The sequence below is a fragment of the Microtus pennsylvanicus genome, chromosome 1, assembly GCF_037038515.1.
Source record: "Microtus pennsylvanicus isolate mMicPen1 chromosome 1, mMicPen1.hap1, whole genome shotgun sequence".
Lineage (NCBI taxonomy): Eukaryota > Metazoa > Chordata > Mammalia > Rodentia > Cricetidae > Microtus > Microtus pennsylvanicus.
In genome coordinates this window covers 139,042,547-139,064,273 of record NC_134579.1, presented here as the reverse complement: position 1 = coordinate 139,064,273, position 21,727 = coordinate 139,042,547, and the positions used below count along the sequence as shown (strand labels likewise).

At 45.3% G+C, this 21,727-nt stretch overlaps 1 protein-coding gene across 11 annotated transcripts in view; it reads right to left on the bottom strand.

Annotated features, from left to right (window-relative positions):
* The window catches only part of LOC142858703 (cell adhesion molecule CEACAM1-like), a 238,812-nt gene that overhangs the window by 104,144 nt on the left and 112,941 nt on the right, over positions 1–21,727 (bottom strand). For 2 of the 11 annotated variants that reach the window (XM_075988312.1, XM_075988321.1), the window contains exons 9-11: positions 20,778–21,053; positions 16,725–17,000; positions 15,210–15,485 (exon numbers count right to left, since the gene is read on the bottom strand). The exons of 1 other annotated variant lie outside the window; for it this stretch is intronic. In XM_075988312.1, coding sequence (XP_075844427.1) covers positions 15,210–15,485; positions 16,725–17,000; positions 20,778–21,053 — 828 coding nt within the window. 8 more of the 11 variants (XM_075988338.1, XM_075988346.1, XM_075988329.1 and 5 more) reach the window with 8 other exon arrangements.

Below are 21,727 nucleotides of genomic sequence, written 5' to 3'. Positions count from 1 at the left end.
TCAAATTGAAGACCCAGATATTAAACCACACACCTATGAACGTCTGATTTTTGACAAAGAAGCTGAAATTATGCAATGGGAAAAAAAAGAAAGCACCTTCAACAAATGGTGCTGTCATAACTGGATGCCAACCTGTAGAAGAATGAAAATTGATCCATATCTATTGACATGCCTAAAACTCAAGTCCAAATGAATTAAAGACCTCAATATAAATCTGACCACACTGAACCTAATAGAAGGGAAAATGGGAAGTTGCCTGCAATGCGTGGGCACAGGATACCACTTCGTAAATATAACCCCAGTCACAGACAATAAGAGCAACGATAAATAAATGGAACCTCCTGAAACTGAGAAGCTTCTGTAAAACAAAGGACACAATCAATAAGACAAAAAGGCAAGCACTGAATGGGAAAAGATCTTCACTAACCCCACATCAGACAAAGGACTGATCTCCAAAATATATAAAGAACTCAACAAATTAGACATTAAGATTCTAAATAACCAATTAAAAAATGGTGTGCTAAACTTAACAGAATTCTCAACAGAAGAATTTCAAATGGCCAAAAGATACTAAGGAAATGTTCAACTTCCCTAGCTATCAGGGAAATGCAAATCAAACCAACTCTGAGATACCATCTTATACCTGTCAGAATGCCTAAGATCAAAAACAAGAATGATAACTTATGCTGGAGAGTATGTGGAGTAAGGAGAGCACTCATCCATTGCTGGTGGGAATGCAAACTTGTGCAACCACTTTGGAAATCAGTATGGTGATTTCTTGGAAAATTGGGAATCAACCTACCTCAGGATCCAGCAATAACATGCTTTGGAATATACCCAAAAGATGCGCAATCATACTACAAAAGTGTAGTAGGAGCAGTGGGGCTGTGTCCCGTCACCCGGCTAGCTTTACCCAAAATGATTACATGGAAACTGTATTCTTTTAAACACTGCTTGGCCCATTAGTTTTAGCCTCTTACTGGCTAATTCTCACATCTCGATTAACCAATTTTTAATAATCTGTGTATAGCACCACGAGGTGGCTTACCAGGGAAGATCTTAACCTGCATCTGTGTAGGATGGGAGAATCATGGCGACTGCCTGACTCGGCTTTCTTAGTCCCAGCATTCTGTTCTGTCTACTCCGCCTATCTAAGCTGCTGTCCTATCAAAAGGGCCAAGGCAGTTTCTTTATTAACCAATGAAATCAACTCCATCACAAAAGCATTTGTTCAACTATGTTCATAGCAGCATTATTTGTAATAGCCAGACCCGGAAACAACCTAGATGCCCCTCAACTGAAGAATGGATAAAGGATGGATAACATGTGTCAGATATACACATTAGAGTACTACTCAGAGGTAAAAAACAATGGCATCTTGAATTTTGCGTGCAAATGGATGGAATTAGAAAACACTATCCTAAGTGAGGTAACCCAGACACAAAAAAATGAATATGGTATGTACTCACTCATAAGTGGATACTAGCCATAAACAAAGGACATTGATCCTATAGTTCATGATCCTAGAGAAGCTAAGTAATAAGGTGAACCCAAAGTAAAACATATATAGATTCACCTGGGAATTGGGAACAGACAAGATAGCCTGACAAAATTGAAAGCGTGGGGGTGGGGTGTAGAAGGAAGAGGAGAACTGAGGAGAACTTGAGGGAATGGGATAGTTGAGATGGAGGAAAGACAGACGTGAGAGCAAAGAAAGAGATATCTTGATTGAGGAAGCCATTATAGAGTTAGCAGGAAACCTGGCTCTAGAAAAATTCCCAGGAATCCACAAGGATGACCCAAGATAAGACCCTAAGCAATAGAGGAGAGGGTGCCTGAACTGGCCTTGCCCTATAGTCAGATTGATGATTATCTTAAATATCACCATAGAACCTTCATCCAACAACAGATGGAAACAGAGTCAGAGAACCACATCAGAGTACTGGACCGAGCTCCCAAAATCCAGTTGAATAGTAGAAGGAGTGAGGATATGAAAAAGGAGTTCAAGACCATTAGGTGATCACCCACAGAGACAGTTTGCCTGAGCTAATGGGAGTTCACCAACTCCAACTGGACTGGGAGTGAAAGAGCATGGGATCAAAATAGTCCCTCTGAATGTGGTTGACAGTTGGGGCAGACTGAGGGGCCACTGACAGTGGCTCTGGGATTTGTCTCTACTGCATTACTGGCTTTGGGATCCTATTCTCTTTGGATGTATACTATGCTCAGCCTAGATGCATTAGAGAGGGCCTTGGACTTGCCACAGGGCAGGGTGATTTGCCCTCTCTTAGGATTGGAGGGGAAAGAGGTGAGAGGGTGTGGAGGGAGTGGGAGGAGGGGAGGGAGTGGGAATTTGGATGGATATTTTTTAAAGTAATAAAATAGTAATAAAAATTTAAATCTGTTGATTTGTGCCTTTGTTTCGGTGCTGTGACTTTGTTTCTGAGGTGCTGGCCTCAGTCTCCAATGCTTCATCATGTCAATCTGGCACCCTCTCTTGGGTCTACTCTCCAGTCTATGCGTTTCTTTCTTTGGTTGTTTTGGTTTTGTTTTTATTTTGTTTTATTTCATTTTATTTTGCATTAAGGGCCTTCCTATGTAGCCTAAGCTGGTCCCAAACAGTTGGGCTCAAGGAATCCTGCTGTATTGCATTAGCCTCCTCACTAACCACCATGGTAGCTTGCACCCTGAGTTTTGGTAACTGTGAAATTGACACCTGAATTATGGTGTCTGATTTGACTCCCAAATCTCTTTGAATACCTTTGCAGTATATCCCACCTTGAAGTGTCAATTCGTTTTAAAAGTCATAAAATTTATGTGTATGGGTGTTTTGTGTGCATGTTCTCCTGTGCACTGCGCCACTATGTGCTTTGGTCCCCAAGGAATCCAGAAGAGTCTTGCTTCCCTAGAACAGGAATTACAGATGGCTGTGAGCCACCATGTGGGTGTGAGGAATGGAACATGGGTTCTTTGGAAGAACAACCAGAGCCATTAACCTGCACTGTCTTGTCCGCCCCCCCAAGTGTGAATTCTTAGCAATATAAATTAGAATTACATACTCTTGGCAATTTGAATGTCATCATGTGCTCTTTGTGTGTGTGGCTTGCTGTGCATGGGGCAATATTGTCAAACTTTATCTTAAAAAACTTATTTTAGGTGTGTGTGCGCGCATATGTATGTGTGTCCGTGCATTCGCAGTACATGTGCACACATACACAGAGGCCAGAAGAGGATGTTTCATTCTCTGGTACTAAAGTCACAGGTGGTTGTGAGCCAACTTCACATGTGTTGGGGACCTCTTTGCTAGAGCAGCAAGTATTCTTAATTCTGGAGCCATCTCACCACTTTTGCATCTTCTGTTTCTTGAGATGGTGTTCCCCTCTGTTTAGGATGACATAGACCTTCTGGGCTCAAGTGCTGAGGTGTGTGCCTCAGTAACCAGCAGGATTCATAATTTCATTTTACACCATTAACTCTTAACAGTAGCTGAGTTTTTCATCCTGTGGACACATGATGATCTGTTCAGTTTCTCTATTGATGGAGTTTTAAAATTATTGATTGTTATGAATTATGATGCTGTGAACATTCATGTACAACTCATTGTGTGCCTGTTTATGTGTTTTTTTGATAAATATCTCACAATCCAGTGAGATTCCTGGATTGAAGAAGTGTGTGTTTGACTTTATGAGAACTTACCAAACTTTCCTCCAGAGTGCTTGTACCAGTGTGCACTCCTAGCGCCACGAGTGTGCTAGTCATTCCCATGCTCACAGCCCTGGTACTGTCAGTCTTTTAAAAGGTAGCTATTTGTCAGCCATGTCTTCCTGAGGACCTTTCTCTTTGCACCTTGCAGAAACAGCTCACTGTAGTCCCGTCACACTGAGTTCTCTCTCAGCCTCTAATGTCTTTGTCTTCTCTGTGCTTCAGGTCACTGTTTCCTGACGTGTAGGATGTGGGAATCACACAGGAGTTTTCCAGAATTCCCAAGCCCAATTCCCATGAACATACTGTCTCTTCTTCCTCAGGATGGAATATAGGTTCATGCAAGTTGAGAAATTCCCTCAATGATGTACAGCCCTAACCAAAGCCATTGCCCAGCTTCTACTTACTCCAGCAGGGGGCTCTTGACCACTGTCATAGTTTCTCTTCCCATTGCTGTGCAAGACAGAAAAGTGACTTTGGTGTTTATTCAGGCTCACAGTTGAAGAGTACAGTCCATCATGGTGGGAGCTAAGGTGGCAGGAACTTGAATCACCCGGTCACATCACATCCACACTCAAGGAACAGAGAATGGCGAATGTATGCTGTTACTCAGCTCCATCTCTCCACACACACAGTGCAGGGCACACTGCACAGGGAATGTGCCCCTCACAAGTAATTTGATTTATCCATGTCAATTCCTGTGATGAGACAATCCTCACAGACACTCTCGTAGGTTAGCCTTCATAGGTGATCTCACAGGTGTGCCTGGGGGCTTGTCTCCTAGGTGACTCTAGATTCTCTCAGGATGACAGTTGACCCTGACCACCACAACTACCCAATAATGGCATTGGCAGATTTAACGTTACCAGTGTTTGCATTCCCTTGCAGATCTATTCAATTAGAAGATATGAATGTGGCCTGGGCATATCTAACTATTCCTCAGGGATTCCAACATATATCCATATTTTCCCGATTTCCATTGGATTTCTCTATACTCTCCCTCTGTGTTTTGAGGCTCAAAGACAGAGTCTCACACTCCTGGGCAAGTACTGTGTTCCTGTGCTGTGCCTCAGCCCTTATTTCTCTGTGTACGTGTGGTATTTGTCCTTTTAAAATTTTGTGTTATTGCTATTTTCTGTGTCTTTTGTCTTAGGAATTTGTGTTTCCTAGAGAAAGGACCACATCTGAGAAGATGGTAGACAATGTTTTCCTGGTGACTAACTTATGTATTCCTGAAAGGTACAGAAAATCTCTGTCTACCACACAGTTGTGTCCTTCCTGAATCTGATGTACTCACTTGAATGCTTTAATGTTTGATCTGTCTGAAGTTGCTTATGATGAAAGATGACCACAATGAATGTAATGGAGAAATTGTGCTGGTTGGTGTACATTTGTAGGCATAGCATTGGGACTAAGAATTTTATGCATACATATGGTAGAGGCGCAGGGATGTAACAGAGACACATCTGATGAGAATTGAGAGTGATAAAGACGTGAGAACATGCTTGACATATAACATATGTGTGGGTAAAATTTTTTTTAAAATACATTAAGGGAGTAAGGTCTTGAGCTCATGCCTTTAATTCTAGCACTTGGGAGGTAGAGGCAGGCAGATCTTTGTGAGTTTAAGCCTGGTGTATATAGTGAGTTTTAGATCAGCCAGAGCTGCACAGGGAAACTCTGTTTCAAAAGCAAGCAAATAAACACACACTCAAAATGAATCTAAAACAAAGAAATCCATGTGCTGAGGGTGATGAGCCATTTGCATGAGTATTTATTTGGAAGCAGGTGCCGTGAGTTCCAGCAAGAGGTAGGGGCTTGAGATACACATGCAGGAGCCATCTGCAGATACCTTTGGAGCTGAGCAAAGGGTGGGCACACAAAGCATCTGAGGTCTGACCTGTGTCAGAATGCTGTATGTTAGTGGTGGATGCAAAACAAATGACCCAAAAAGAAGAGTTGCTTGTGGTTGTAGATGGTGTGAGGGTGACATAGCCCTTTGGATCTAAGAAGTGACAGTCGTTTCCTGGTGTTTCCAGCATCTTGGGTATGGAAATGGGATAGGGGAAGAGCTGGCCAAACAAGCATTGCCATTGTTTACCAGGGAGGAAAAGGAGATGCCAGGGTAGCACTTGATGGAATTACTACACAGATCTTATTCAGGTCAGAGGTTTAAGAGGACAGGCAGGAAATTAACAACGAGAAAGGGACAGGAAGTGCTGGAGACAGTTCAGTGTGTGGCAACATGTGGAGATTTCTGAGCTGAAAGCTGCATTGCTGCCTATGAGTGGCTGGAGCTACTTGGGTTGGAGGAATTGTTTACTGTGATGAAAGGACTAGAGAGGCTCTTTGTTCCTGTAATCCCTCCTCTCTTAGAGGACTGTAAACAGCTCTTTCTGGGCAGCTCAGGGCTTGGCTTGTTGCTTGCACGTATACTTTGTCAATAAATGTGCAGTGCATTTAGCTAATTCCTAGACAACTACGTCAGAGAGCTACTGTACACTACTCAGCAGTAGGCTCACTCTGACCCCCCATCCAGCAGTTGTCGTCTGCTACGTGTAAGGAAGACATTGTCTACGTGGTACCAGGTAGGGATGTATCTCAGTGTAGAGCATTTGCCTAGTGCATGCAAGACCCTAGCATCCACCCTAAGCATGGAAAAGCAGAAACAAACAAAATACAGAAAAACCCACAAAGTAGCATTAGTGATATGTGATATTTTATTTTGAACATAGGGGAAATTTACAAATACCTCTGATTTGGCGTTAGCCAGGCAAATTTAAATAACTCAGAATAGAACTAATGAAGGAAAATATACACAGAATTTCTTTGAGCTGGAAGTCCCTGAGAGAAATCCCCGAATACAATAACTCCAGAATAACTGTCTTGGAAGGCCCGTTAGGCACGGCATGAGAACAAACACTTATTATCCAATAAAACCCTTGATTAGCAGGCACAGGTAGGTGTACGTCTTGAAGAGAGGATCCCTGAGAGCACATTGGCCTTTCCTTCTCCTGTTGCTGGGATTCATCCCAGGTGGGAAAAGTAGGTTTCTGAGGCTGTTGAAAGCCCAGGGCTGGGAAAGAGCCCCCTGCAAGTGTCCCACATTCCCAGGGGAGCACCAGTGCACTGCTCTCTAGGATGTAAACAATGCCTTCAGCTTGAGTGACTGTGTTCCTTTAAGGCACATTCATGTGGACCAGACACATCATAGCAGAGGCCAAGGATTCCTGAGAGTGCAGGGCAGTCAGGAAATGCACAAGCCACTGCGCCTGCTGGCCTGAGCTGCAATCTCAGCAGGAGGGAGATTGTAGAAACTGTTACTGTGATATTGAAGCCTGTTCAGGCCACATGCTAAAACTCTGTCTCAAAAAAAAAAGTCAAAAAAAAGAAGCCAAAGAAAGGTCAAACTGTGCAAGGCAGAAACACTGCGGAAGGGTACTTGGAGGCTGGTCCTGGATCTCCAGGAGCGGGGTGGGAATGACGAAAGCCTGTTGTTAGTTGTTGAAGCCGAAGACAGGTTTTGTCAGAGTTTAAAAGCAAAACAGCAAGGCAGACGAGCTGTAAATCTAAGCATCAGCCTGGAGAGGGGTTGGAGTGGAGGAGGAATGGCTGGTCTTTGAGTCAGGCAAGAGTTCAGCTGGCAGCCTACAAAGGGTGTGGGCAGGTGAGCTCCAGGGAGAGAGCAAGGAAGCCAAAAGTGTCAGAGAAATATTGTGTAGGCTCTGGCCAGTGCCCAGCAATAAAGAAGAAGACATGGAAAAAGTCAGGCTTTTCTGACAAATTCAGGGAAGTAAGAGGCTTTTCTCGATACGAGGCAGTGGTTCTGCAAGTGACTTGCCTTGTTATTCATTTTTCTTTGGAACTCTTGATCAAAAGGGCTTGAGAGGCCTTTTGATCCTGGCCAAGAGAGCCAGAGGTGCAGTGGCTTCTTGCCCCTAAGGCAGACCTATCAGCTCACACACTGAGCCAACTCAGCAGTTAACAAAAATTCAAGTAGTGGGTTGTCTTACAGAGAAGAAAACTCCAGTACCTCCAAACGTGGCTTCTTTAGAAACAATCTCAATGCTCCACACACGGTATCTTTCTGTTCTGTTATCAGTTTCCAGGAGACTATCAGTTCAAAGCCACCAGCCCTGCTTTTCTGGACTCCTTGCTGGTAGAGGCTAGAGATGCTGTCTTTGCACCTGCCCTCTGCGTTAGCAATGGCAGTGGATGCTGCCAAAGAGCTTTGCTAGCTGCTTTGAGTGGGTTTTCTGGAGAAAGGCTCAGAGGTGGGCTCAGGTGTAAATGCACAACATACAGAGACCCTGATGCCACAGCCGGGCAAGCATGACGGTTGTCGCGTGGAGATTTCCTGAGACCTCTGGCTGAGCCTTGATCTTCCCGTGTACGATGGCTTCACATCGGGCTTTAAAGACACAGGAATGCCCATTTCCTGCTTGTCCTTTGTTTTTTGGCATAAGCACTTAGGTGATGTCCAGGGTTATGAGAATTCAAGTCAGACTGTGCTAGGACAGGACTGGAGCTGGGGAGAATGACTGTGCTCTTAATAGGTCAATTTAATACAAGCCATGGCTAGGGGAGTGAAGGGTGAGCAGCTTTGATGCCCTTTTCTCAGCCAAGTTTCAATTCCAAGAAAGGTTGGGTTTCCCGTAGGCTCCAGAATACACTGTTTCTTCTATTGATACTGAAGAAGAGGCTGCCGCCTGGAGCTGTGTGTGTGCGCATACACACATGTGTTTCCTCATCTCATGGTACAGAGATCTCCTAGTGAGGATGAGATTCTGGAAATGCATCATTGGTGCAGCCAGCATGACAGGCCATGATCACTTCTTTTTTACTTCTGAATAAACTGTTTCTGTGGCTCTTGAAGATGTAGAGGCTGAAGTTGGTGGTTTGAGTGTCTGGCTGTTGATGTTCAGGACGGTGTATTCCACGTGATCCACCTGAAAGTATGAGTGTTGGTCAGTGACATCAGTCCCGCAGGGCAGAGCCTCACCTTGCTGGTGATCCAGCCCCACTGTGCTGTGGCCTCTGTGCCGGGTGAGCCATGGGAGAGGACACCTGTCACTCACTGTCTGACAGTCTGATGTGTGGTCACTAGAGGAGACAGGCTGAAGAACAGGGTGAGACAGCCATGGGGACAGAGGCGGAATCAACAGAGACATCCAGATGGGCCACAGAACAGAGAGCGAGGGTATGGACCATCCTGACCGCCACTGCTATTTGTTGGGAAGTGACTGCAAAGTGTGTTTGTGGGGTGGGGGTAGTTGTGAAGTAACTTAGCTTGCCTGCTGCTTATGAGTGTGGTCAACCTGTGAGAGTTCACACTGTGAAAGTGTCCTTATGATTTAAAGCACTCTTCAGTCTATGCCTGTACTTGGTTGAAAGGCTGAAATGATAAAATTTTGGTAAAATTGTTATATAAGGTGGAAACAGGGTCTCAGACCCATTAGAATGGAATCCATCCTTTTTATGGTCAGAGCAGGTTCAGATTGGAAGAGAAAGATGTGCTGTTGTCTCTGTGTGCACAGTGCTGTGCATGCGTCAACTCATTTATTCCCTTGAGTCTCTTTTCTGAGGTGGGCAGAATGCCCGTTTCACAGGTGACAAGACTGAGGATCAAACCATTTAAGCTCCTTGTCAAGAGTCACAGAATACAAGGAATCATGGTCAGGAATTAAGCACAGGGAGGGGATTTTTCCAAACACACACTCCTCTATTAGACTCATGGGGCTCATTAACCAATCTTTCTTTGCTGCAGCCCTAAGGAATGCACACCCAAGCTGAATTTCACAGTTATGTCTCCAAGAATACCTCATTCTCAGCCTGGTGTTGTGGCACACATTTGTCATCCCAGCACAGGAGAGGCTAAGGCAGGAGGATGGTCACGAGCCCAAGGCCAGCCTGGGTTACATAGTTCAAGGGCTGTTCAGTGAGACCCTCTCTCAACAAAGAAGCACACAAACCGAAACAATACAGACAGCGCACATTCTTCAGAGACATTTCCATGAGCACACAGCCAGTGAAAGTGGCAGTGCTTACCTTGTTAGGAGAGTCGTCAGAGGGGCCCGGATCTAGGGGAGCAAGAGAGAGTTGTCAGTGCACAGAAGTGCAAAGCTGACTGAAGGTTCCCTGACTTTTGCCAGGTGGCAGGGGTTGCAGGGGGAGGTGGCCATGGTCAGTTCAGGAATTAGCTTCCCTCAGAGGCTGCTCAGACCCACTGTGTTAGTATCAGAGGAGGAGCAGGATGGAGCCTTTTGTTTGCCCAGTTCACAGGATGCCCAGAGGTGATTCTCAGCAGCATGCGCCAGTGGCAAGGGAAACATAGAGGCCACAGCACCCAGATATTCCATAAGACCAAAAAAGTCTCCCCAAAGGAGATGTCTACGTCTATAATCGAGGCAGGAAGGAAGGCATCAGGATACCCCTGGAAATGTGACTTCTTTAGTCCTTCCTAGTCTGGTGGAATGAGCTTCTCAGGGCTCTCTCAGGCAACTCCTCTGTAGTTAGGAAGGCTATGATTTATGGGATCCTCAGTGCAGGGAAGTGCAGATCCCTTCTGCAAACATGCAGAAAGGAAGGTGTGGTCTCTGAGCCCAGGATCCCCTGTCAGAGCAGGACATGTGGCAGAAAGCCAGTTCTCATTCTGTGAGTGGCTTTACTTACTGTGGTTGGAGGCTGAGGGTTTGTGCTCTGTGAGATCGCGCTGGTCAGTTCTCCTAAATAAATATCAGATACTGTAACTACTCTTCCCACACAGGGGATCTTTGCTCTTGGAGTTGGTGAGGACGCTGTGGGCAGCTCATTCCTGGGCTCCTTGCTGTCACTGAAGTTCCATCACCCCATTCTTGGCACTGCGTTTCCTCCTGAGGCCTCGTTCCTTAATCTAGGTGTGAACTCTGCTAGTGGTGTCCTTTGTCTTTGCTGGACCTCAAATCTGCTCTACTTTGTCCCCTGGTGCTGAGACCACACCCAGAGCTGATGCTTTACTGCTGAGCTGTATCCTGGTGTGTAGCTCTCTTATCTTTGATGGTTTGCACCTGTCCTATTTAATACCTGCCCTGTTTTGATTTCCAAGTGTGGATATGTTTTTTCCTACTTTCTTTCTTTCTTCCTTCCTTTCCTTCTTTCTTTCTTTCTCTCCTTCCTTCTCCTTCTCCTTCCTTCCTTCCTTCCTTCCTTCCTTCCTTCCTTCCTTCCTTCCTTCCTTCTTTCCTTCCTTCCTTCCTTTCTTTCTTTCCCTTTATATTCCTGTTTTTTTAGGGGGGGGTGGAGGAGAAGGGTTGAGACAGAATTTCTCTGTGTATCCCTCGCCGACTAGGAACTCGCTGTGTAGAAAGGGTGGTCTTGGACTCACAGAGATCTGCCTGCCTCTACCTCTAGAGTACTGGGATTAACGGCATGCTCCACCACCACCTGGCTTTTTTCTACTCATTTTCTTGACCAAGAGGACTTTATTTCTTCTGTTGCTTGATCTTAGGGTCCCTCCTCCTTCCAACTCCCCTTCCCCCACTGCTGCTGCAGTCAGAGGGACATGCCACCTGCATCTTCCTGCTGCTCCTTGGATTCCCTCACTCTCCTTTCTTCTTGGACCTTGGCTTCCTGACTGAAGAATAAAGGTATACTTCAATCTGTTATCTATCTATTTGGAAATGGACTCCAAGAGAGAGGAGGACAGCGAGCATGAAGACAGGGAGGCTGAACCTGTAGGGCCAGTGCTGAGAAGCAGAGAGTTAGCAGAGGGGCAAAGAGAGCCAGCTCAGAGGCAGAGGGAGAGAAGTCCTTGCCCACTCCCAAACATTACACTAAGAGTTGGAGAACACAAAAGAGGAAAGACTGTCTTACCGTATTTCTCCTAGAAACAAAGGAAATATGCCAGGGCTGCTATCAGAGTCACCCCAGCGACAGATCCAACGACGATGCCGGCAATTGCACCCCCCGAGAGGCCAGGACTCCCTTGTGTTGGGTCAGCTGTCAGGGAAAGAAAAGACAAGATGGAATGAAGTAAAAATGTTTTCCAGTGGTGTGCCCGGGGAATTCTTAGCATGAGATGATTTCTGTTCACCCTCTTGGGGAATGTGTTTTCTGTGGGAAGGTGAGGTGTGAGCTGAAGTGAGGGTCTCTTAGCAAGTGTCTCTCCACCCTCGCTGTGTCTCAGCTGTGGCAGCCATGAATAAGCGGTCACCTGTGGCCCCACTTCACTTCTCAGTCCCTGACCTAAGGGGAATCAATGTCTCCATAAAGCACCACCCACATCTCTTAGGATGCACACCATTAAAATCACAGACAGGAAGCAAGAGCTTTGGAATATATAAAAAAAAATTAGTGTTATGGGGCATTGCTCAATGGAAGGGTAAAATGTAACCATGAGACACAGCACTGCGACTCCTCAAAAGAGTAGAGAATTGCATTCAACTCAATAGCTGCATCCAGGATTGTAGGAGTGGGATAGATTACGAAAAATTTTGGAAACGGACAACCATGGTGTTTACACAGCAGTATGAATATATCTTCTGCCACTGAGCTGAACATTTCAGAATTCTACAGTGGCATATCTAAAAATTAAAGATAATTTCTATGTATGGGTATTTTGTCTTGTATTTCTCTGTACCACATGCACGCTTGGTACCTGAGGAGGACACTAGACAGTATTGAATTTCTTGGAACTCAGTTACAGACAGTAATAAGCTGCCATGTGGGTGCTGGGAATTGAACCCTCCTTTTGAAAGAGCAGCTAGTGCTCTTAACTGTTGAGTCAAATCTCCAATCCATATATATGTGTGTGTACATATATATACACACATGTATACCCATATATATGTATATATATACAGGCACACATATGTATACACACACACACATATATTATACACCACCAAAAAAAGTTAATGGAAAAACAGTCTTGTGCAAGGAGTTCATGGTGTAAATCTCAGCATGAGGATCAGAAACTGAGTATATGGGCCAACAAGATGGGCCATCTGGTGGGAGAGCCTGCCATACTCCCCCCTGCCCGAGTATCTACTCCCAAATGTCACAGATAAGTAAATATACAAACAAATTTGGGCCAGTGAAATGCCTTAGCGGATAAAGGACAGGTTCACCCACCTTAATTCACTTCTCAGTCCCTGGGGAGTTGGCTCCCAAAAATCACCATCTGACCTCCACACATGGGCGTGGGTCACGCACACAAAATGAATAAATATGCAACTGTTGCACGAATCAATACAGGTCCTTGCTATCTGTGGATTTTACATTTATGGAACAGACAAACCTTGGAAGTAAGCTACTTACATGCAATATGTCTACAGTGAAAAATGTATTGTTTCCTCCTGTTCTTTTCCCTTACTTAACACAATATAACCAGTGTCTGAAGTATTCACATTAGGAGTAAGAAATAATCTAAAGAAGATTCTAATGTATGGAAGGGTTATAGAGTAAAATGAATATTTTACTACTTTCTGAGGGTTCACTGTGTGCTTGACTCAGACCCTAAACTCTTAATCACTTTGCATTCCTGTTGATGTATTGACCATATTGTTATATTTTTAACAGAATCTCAAAGTGTAACATGTGCTGACCTTGTGCTCATATTCCTCCAGCTTCCAGCTCGCTCTCTTCTCTCTCTCTCTCTCTCTCTCTCTCTCTCTCTCTCTCTCTCTCTCTCTCTCTCTCTCTCTCTCTCTCGCTCTCTCTCAACAGTACCTCATTGTGCAGCCCTGACTAATCTGGAGCTCACTACAATGAAGAGGGCAGTGGGGATCATAGACATCCTCCTGTCTCTGTCTCTGTGTACTGGCTGGGGTTCAAGTTGTGCAGCACGTTTCTCAGCTTGTGTGATGTTTATCATGAGATTCACATGCATCCGTCACTAAACTGACTGTATTTGTATCTTTAATCATGTTTTTCTCCTCATGACTTTTACACATTTTGGACACTGCTGATAAAGAATTTGCCCCACTCCCAACATTATAGAAAAAGAAGGGAGGGGAGGTCACTCACCTATTACGGTCAGCTGGATGGAATCACTCCTCTCAGAACTGACTGGATTGGAGACCTCACACTGATACTTCCCGGAATCCTCCCTCTTGACAGGGTCTATGCTGAGGATGCTGTTGTTCAGGGACAGCTTCATCCTATCTGTGAGCTCCAGACTCTGGCCATTGAAGAGCCAATGGATGGAGATCCCAGTGTCATTTGAGGAGCAGTTCAGGGACACAGAATCTAGTTCTTTGACTGTGGTGTTTCTGATTTGGATGAAGGGTGTAGTCACTGGCTCTGTGGATAAATAGTGGAGGGGACAGTTGAGAATCCTTCATCCTCAGAGATCTCAGCCAGCTCATAAGACCCACAGAATGACATGGACCACATGTTTGGATTCAAGATACAATCTGTAAAGAGAAAGCTGGATCTTCTGCCTACCCAGACTCCCACATTGACCATTGACTCAGGGTATGTGTGCAGGATCCACACTAAGAGACCCTTCATCCACATGTCTAGAAATCTCATGGAGGGAGAATGTTTTCCCCATTGATTTTTGTGCAAATTCTTGCTCACACTTTCTGTGAGTGTGAACAGTCAGGTCCCTCCATTATAAAACAGTCTTCTGTTCCTTTTTCATTAAATAATGTGTCATGGGGTTCAGATGGTACAGCAAATAATAAAAATGTTGAAGCCTACACTTCAGGGCTGGGAGATAACCAAAAATGGAATTTTTATTTGAGCCAGGCAGTGGTAACACATGCCTTTAATCCAAGCACTCAGGAGGCAGAGGGAGGTAGATCTCTGTGGGTTTAATGATAGTCTGGTCTACTGAGTGAGTTCCAGGCAGGCACCAAAGTTACACAGTGAAACCCTGTCTCAAAAAATCCAAATAAATAAATAAATAAAATAATTTCTGTTTGAAGGTAAACTTATTCCTGATCATGGAGTACCAAATACAAGAAAGAAGACGTGAATGGCCACAGTGTTGACCACTACCTGCCGCTCTAATCCTCCACACTGATTTTTGTTTTATTTACTTTTTTGAGAAATGGTCTCACTATGCAGCCCTGGCTAACTTAGACCTCACTACAAAGAGCACGGTGGTTGGGAACTATTTGGCATCCACCTGTCTCTACGTCTGTTGTGCTGGCTGGGGTTGAAGCCATACAGCACCGACCTCAGTTTGTGTGGTGTTTATGAAGAGATTAACATGAATCCATCACTAACATGACTGTATTTGAGATATTTTTTCTTTGGTTTTATGAGACAGAGTTTATCTGTAACCTTGGAGCCTGTCCTGGACTATCTCCTGTAGACCAGGTTGGCTTCAAACTAGCAGCTATCCACCTGTGTCTACTTCCGGATTGCTGGGATTAAAGGCATGCACCACTACTGCTCACCTGTATTTGTATATTGGGACTGTTTTTCTCCTGGCGACTTTTACCCATTTTGCAAACTGCTGATGAAAATTTGCCTCACCCCCAACACTGTAGGACAAGAAGGGAAGGGAGGTCACTCACCTATTATGTCCAGCTGGATGGAGTCACTCCTTTCAGAACTGACTGGATTGGAGACCTCACACTGATACTCCCCGGAATCCTCCCTCTTGACTGGGTCTATGCTGAGGGTGCTGTTGTCCAGGGACAGCTTCATTCTGTCTGTGAGCTCCAGACTCTGGCCATTGAAGAGCCAATGGATGGAGATCCCAGTGTCGTTTGAGGAGCAGTTCAGGGACACAGAGTCCAGTTCTTTGACTGTGGTGTTGCCGACTTGGATGGAGGGTTTAGTCACTGGCTCTGTGGATAAACAGTGGAGAAGACAGTTGAGAGTCTTTTACCCTCAAGATCTCAGCCAGCTCACGGGGCCCACAGAATGACATGGCCTCCTGGAAGATCGCATGTTTGGGTTCAAGATACAACCTGTAAAGAGAGAGCTGAACCTTCCTCCTACCCAGACGGCCCACAGTGATCTTCGACTCAAGGTATGTGTGCATGTTCCACACTAGGATTCCCTTCAGCCCTCATGCCCACAAATCTCATGGAGGCAGAATGTTTCCCCCATTGACTTTTGTGCAAATTCTTGCTCACATTTTCTGTGAGTGTGAACAGTTAGGACCCCCTATTATAAAATAGAATTCTGTTTCTTTTTCATTAAATAATGTGTCATGCGGTTCAGATGGCCCAGCTATTCTTGAAGGTGTTGAAGCCTACACTTCAGGGCTAGGAGAAACGACAACTGAGGAATTTCTCTTTGAGCCGGGCAGTTGTAACACATGCCTTTAATCTAAGCAGTCATGAGGCAGATGTTGGTAGATCTCTGCGAGTTTAATGTCTGTCTGATCTACCGAGTGAGTTCCAGGCAGGCACCAAAGTTACACAGTGAAACCCTGTCTCAAAAAACCCATATAGATTGATAAATAAATAAATAAAATAATTTCTGTTTGCAGGTAAACTTATTCCTGATCATGGAGTACTAAATACCACAAAGCAGACATGAATATCCACAGTGTTGACCACTGCCTGCCGCTCTAATCTTCCATACTGATTTTTTTTTTTTTTTGAGAAATGGTCTCACAATGCAGCCCTGGCTAACCTAGACCTCACTACAAAGTCCACAGTTGTTTGCTATTCATTGACATCCACCTGTCCCCGCCTCCTTTGTGCTGGCTGTGGTTGAAGCCATGAAGTACCGTGCTCAGCTTGTGTGGTGTTTATCAAGAGATTAACATGAATCCATCACTAACATGACTGTATTTGAAGCATTTTTTCCTTGTTTTTTGAGACAGAGCTTATCTGTAACTTTGGAGTCTGTCCTAGAACTAGCTTTTGCAGACCAGGTTGGCATCGAACTCACAGATATCCACCTGCCTCTCTCTCAGATTGCTGGGATTAAAGGCATGCACCACTACTGCCTGGCTGCATTTGAATATTGATACTGTTTTTCTCCTGGTGACTTTTACCCATTTTGCAAACTCCTAATGAAGAATTTGCCCCACCCCCAACACTGTGGATTAAGAAGGGGCAGAGGTCACTCACTTATTATTTTCAGGTAAATGGAGTCACTCCTTTCAGAACTGACTGGATTGGAGACCTCACACTGATACTCCCCGGAATCTTCCCTCTTGACTGGGTCTATGCTGAGGGTGCTGTTGTCCAGGGACAGCTTCATTCTCTCTGTGAGCTCCAGACTCTGGCCATTGAAGAGCCAATGGATGGAGATCCCAGTGTCGTTTGAGGAGCAGTTCAAGGACACAGAGTTCAGTTCTTTGACTGTGGTGTTGCCGACTTGGATGGAGGGTTTAGTCACTGGCTCTGTGGATAAACAGTGGAGAAGACAGTTGAGAGTCTTTTACCCTCAAGATCTCAGCCAGCTCACAGGGCCCACAGAATGACATGGCCCCCTGGAAGATCGCATGTTTGGGTTCAAGATACAACCTGTAAAGAGAGAGCTGAACCTTCCTCCTACCCAGACTGCCCACAGTGATCTTCGACTCAGGGTATGTGTGCATGTTCCACACTAGGATTCCCTTCAGCCCCATGTCTACAAATCTCATGGAGGCAGAATGTTTTCCTCATTGACTTTTGTGCAAATTCCTGCTCACATTTTCTGTGAGTGGGAACAGTCAGGTTCCTCCACTGTTGCGAGCTGTGTGAAATTACACCTGATGGAGATGTATAATCAACTCCCGAGATGGCTAAGCCCTGACCTATGCCTGATCACGCAATGATTATCAGCTGCTTGCATATGCGTGGGCCTATGGGCAATGCCCACCTGCCAATCCGGAATTGGCAGCCCATGCCTACTTAAGGGCTGGGAGAGGTTTGCCTGGGGAGAGAGAAAGGAGACAAAGAGGAGTGAGGAAGGAGAGAGAGGAAAAAGAGAGAGAAAGTGAATAACGTCCTTGTATAAAACTGCAGTGAGAAGAGCTCCAGTGGTCGCGTCATCCTTGAGGGATGAGGGCTGAATGTGACAAGTGGTGGCCTCGTACGGGGAACCTCCAAACCTCTCTCTGTGGAGCCCAAAACTTGTTGCCGTCAGGGGGTGCACCAAATAATCCTCAAGGTAAAGATTGGGGATCCGCAACAAAAAGCGGGTTTTCCGCTCTCACTGGTAGAAGAAGGGAGAGTGGGGGTAATAGGGCCGCGATCAAAGTGGATGGTTTAAAGTCAGAGCCACGATCAAAGTGGATGGTTTAAAATGAAAATAAAAGGAAGAATAGGTATTTAGAATGGGCGCTTGATTTTTTCTGGCTTTTAACGAGCTGTTACGGAGTGCTTTGGAGAGGTTTTTGGCTAAATGTGACACAATTGCACCTTGGTTTGCCATCTCTGGCAATCTTAATGTGTTATCCTGGGACAAGCCTAGTAGAGATCTGAATTTTGCTGCTGAACAAAGTATGCTAAGGAAGAAAGGTATATTCATGTGGTTCGAATTATCGAGACCTCCAGAGTTTGCAGTGGAGTGTGAGCAACTGCGGCTCCAAGACCAAGGAGCTCCAGGCGGCTCCAAAGCCAAGCAGCACTGAGGGTCTGTGAAGCTGCAAACACCAGGACCTGCCTTGAGGACCGACAAGACAGAACACTAGGCCACTCCCAGCATGGATGTCTCGGGGCATAGAAGGGCAGCCCTAATGTGGTAAGATATGTTGACCTGGACCTCTGTCCTAGCCTGGGGCAACCAGCCTGGACCTGGCCGGCCCTCTGCTCAACCCCACCACGCCTCCACCTTTCAGTTCGGTGGGGAAGTCTCCACCTCTCCCCTGCAGTAGCTGCTCTGGGACCTGAGTCCCAGGGCAACTGGAAAATAGCAGTAGATTGTAGTAAATACCCGGGCAGGGAAACCTGACTGCTCTATGGACTGGAGAGGGAGGGGGAGAGGAGTTTGGGGGAGGTGGAGAAGGGTGGGAGGAGGGGGAGGGAAATGGGAGGCTGGGAAGAAGCGGATACTTTTTTTTTCCTTTTCTCAATAAAAAATAATCAAAAAAAAAAAAAAAGAATGCACTGTCCTCGCTCAGCAGAAAGTAGCCAGAGAGATTGACAACGTCCAAATCCCCTAAAACGTGGTTTAAGCGGGGCCCTTTTAGAGCAGAAGCAGGATCAGCTGGGTTGCTAGGGAAGCCAAAGAGGTGCACGAGGGAGAAGGTGTCTTCCATGCACTCAGCTGACAAGAAAGAATGTGCCACGGGGGTATGGCAGCTGGGGTATGTTATTAGAGGCAAGTCTATACCCTAGTCTGTCAGACATTTCTATCCATCTGGGGCTGTGTGTGTGACCAGCATTCAATATGAAAAATTTACTCATGCAGCTAATCTGTTTAAAGAATTGTCTAGATATCTTTTAGGTAATTGGTCTGGTGAATTCGAACAAGAACTGGAAAAGCTGCGAGTGCCGATGGTGACTGCAGATTCCACATGCATGGATACCAGCATGGCAAAAGAACTATCTTCCTGGATCACTCCATGGATCATCTGAGGGAGTGGGCGGGAATAAGAGCCCTGGCAAGCTTAATGGTGCTTGCCTCCCTGGTAGGCCTGTGGTGCATTTGTCACATAAGGGTTTCACAGCATCGCAGTGCAGTTATGATCATTCAGGCCTTCACGGTCATTGAAGCAGGATAGTCTCCCCAAGTTTGACTAGAGATTTAAGCAAGCACAGGATGCGAGGCTTGTGCACTGCACTTGAGGTTAGCATACATTAGCCTCAAGAAAAGCAAGTCTGATTGCATGTGGGTTGGTGTCTAGCTCCCACCTCTGTAAAAAGGCACCGGACAGGTCTAGTGTTCTCTGAGTGGATGACACCTGGACAAACACTAGTACATGTTTCATTTTTAACAGAGATCAGATCTCTACTCTTACCTGTGCCTTTACAAAACAAAAGAGGGAACTGTAGTGAGCTGCATGGAATCACACCTGATGGAGATGTATAATCAACTCCTGAGATGGCTAAGGCCTGACCTATGCTATGAACACGCAAAGATTATCAGCTGCCTGCATATGCATGAACCTATGGGCAGTGCCCACCTGGCAGTTCGGGGTTGGCAGCCCATGCCTACTTAAGGTCTGGGAGAGAGGGGAAGAGAGAGAGAAGTGATATAAGTCCTGGAATAAACTGCAGTGAGAAGAGCTCCGGTGGTCGCGTCATTCTTTGCTGGACGAGGGTGGCAGTAACACTCCATTATGAAATAGAATTCTGTTTCTATTTCATTAAATAATGTGTCATGCGGTTCAGATGGCCCAGGTAAACTTAAAGGTGTTGAAGCCTACACTTCAGGGCTGGGAGAAATCCCAAAACGGAATTTTTAATTTATCCAGACAGTAGGAACACATGCCTTTTATCCAAGCAACCAGGAGGCAGAGGTAGGTAGATCTCTGTGAGTTTAATGCCATTCTGGACTACTGAGTGAGTTCCAGGCAGGCACCAAATTTACACAGTGAAACCCTGTTTCAGAAAATCCAAATAGATATATAAATACAATAATTTCTGTTTGAAGGTAAATTTATTCCTGATTATGGAGTACTAAATACCAGAAAGAAGACGTGAATGTCCACAGTGTTGACCACTGCCTGCTGCTCTAATCCTCCAAACTGATTTTTGTTTTATTTACTTTTTTTTGAGAAATGGTCTCACTATGCAGCCCTGGCTAACTTAGACCTCACTACAAAGACCACGGTGGTTGGGAACTATTTGGCATCCACCTGTCTCTACCTCTGTTGTGCTGGCTGGGGTTGAAGCCATACAGCACCGACCTCAGTTTGTGTGGTGTTTATCAAGAGATTAACATGAATCCATCACTAACATGACTGTATTTGAGACATTTTTTCATTGGTTTTATGAGACAGAGTTTATCTGTAACCTTGGAGCCTGTCCTGGACTATCTTCTGTAGACCAGGTTGGCCTCGATTTAGCAGATATTCACCTGTGTCTACTTCCGGATTGCTGGGATTAAAGGCATGTGCCGCAACTGCCCGCCTGTATTTATATATTGGGACTGTTATACTCCTGGGGACTTTTACCCATTTTGCAAACTGCTGATGAAAATTTGCCCCACCCCCAACACTGTGGGGTAAGAAGGGAAGGGAAGTCACTCACCTATTATGTCCAGCTGGATGGAGTCACTCCTCTTAGAACTGACTGGATTGGAGACCTCACACTGATACTCCCCGGAATCCTGCCTCCTCACAGGGTCTATGCTAAGGGTGCTGTTGTTCAGGGACAGCTTCATTCTATCTGTGAGCTCCAGACTCTGGCCATTGAAGAGCCAATGGATGGAGATCCCAGTGTCGTTTGAGGAGCAGTTCAGGGAGACAGAGTCCAGTTCTTTGACTGTGGTGTTGCCGACTTGGATGGAGGGTGTAGTCACTGGCTCTGTGGATAAACAGTGGAGAAGACCGTTGGGAGTCATTTACCCTCAAGATCTCAGCCAGCTCACAGGGCCCACAGAATGACATGGCCCCCTAGAAGATCTCATGCTTGGGTTCAATATACAACCTGTAAAGAGAGAGCTGAACCTTCCTCCTACCCAGACGGCCCACAGTGATCTTCGACTCAGGGTATGTGTGCATGTTCCACACTAGGATTGTCTTCAGCCCTCATGCCCACAAATCTCATGGAGGCAGAAAGTTTCCCCCATTTACTTTTGTGCAAATTCTTGCTCACCCTTTCTGTTAGTGTGAACAGTTAGGTTGCTCTATTATAAAATAGAATTCTGTTTCTTTTTCATTAAATAATGTGTCATGCGGTTCAGATGGCCCAGCTAATCTTGAAGGTGTTGAAGCCTACACTTCAGGGCTGGGAGAAACCTCAACTGAGGAATTTCTCTTTGAGCCGGGCAGTGGCAACACATGCCTTTAATCTAAGCAGTCAGGAGGCAGATGTTGGTAGATCTCTGTGAGTTTAATGTCTGTCTGATCTACCAAGTGAGTTTCAGGCAGGCACCAAAGTTACACAGTGAAACTCTGTCTCAAAAAACCAAAATAAATAAATAAATAAATGGAATAACTTATGGTTGAAAGTAAACTAGTTCCTGATCATGGAGTATT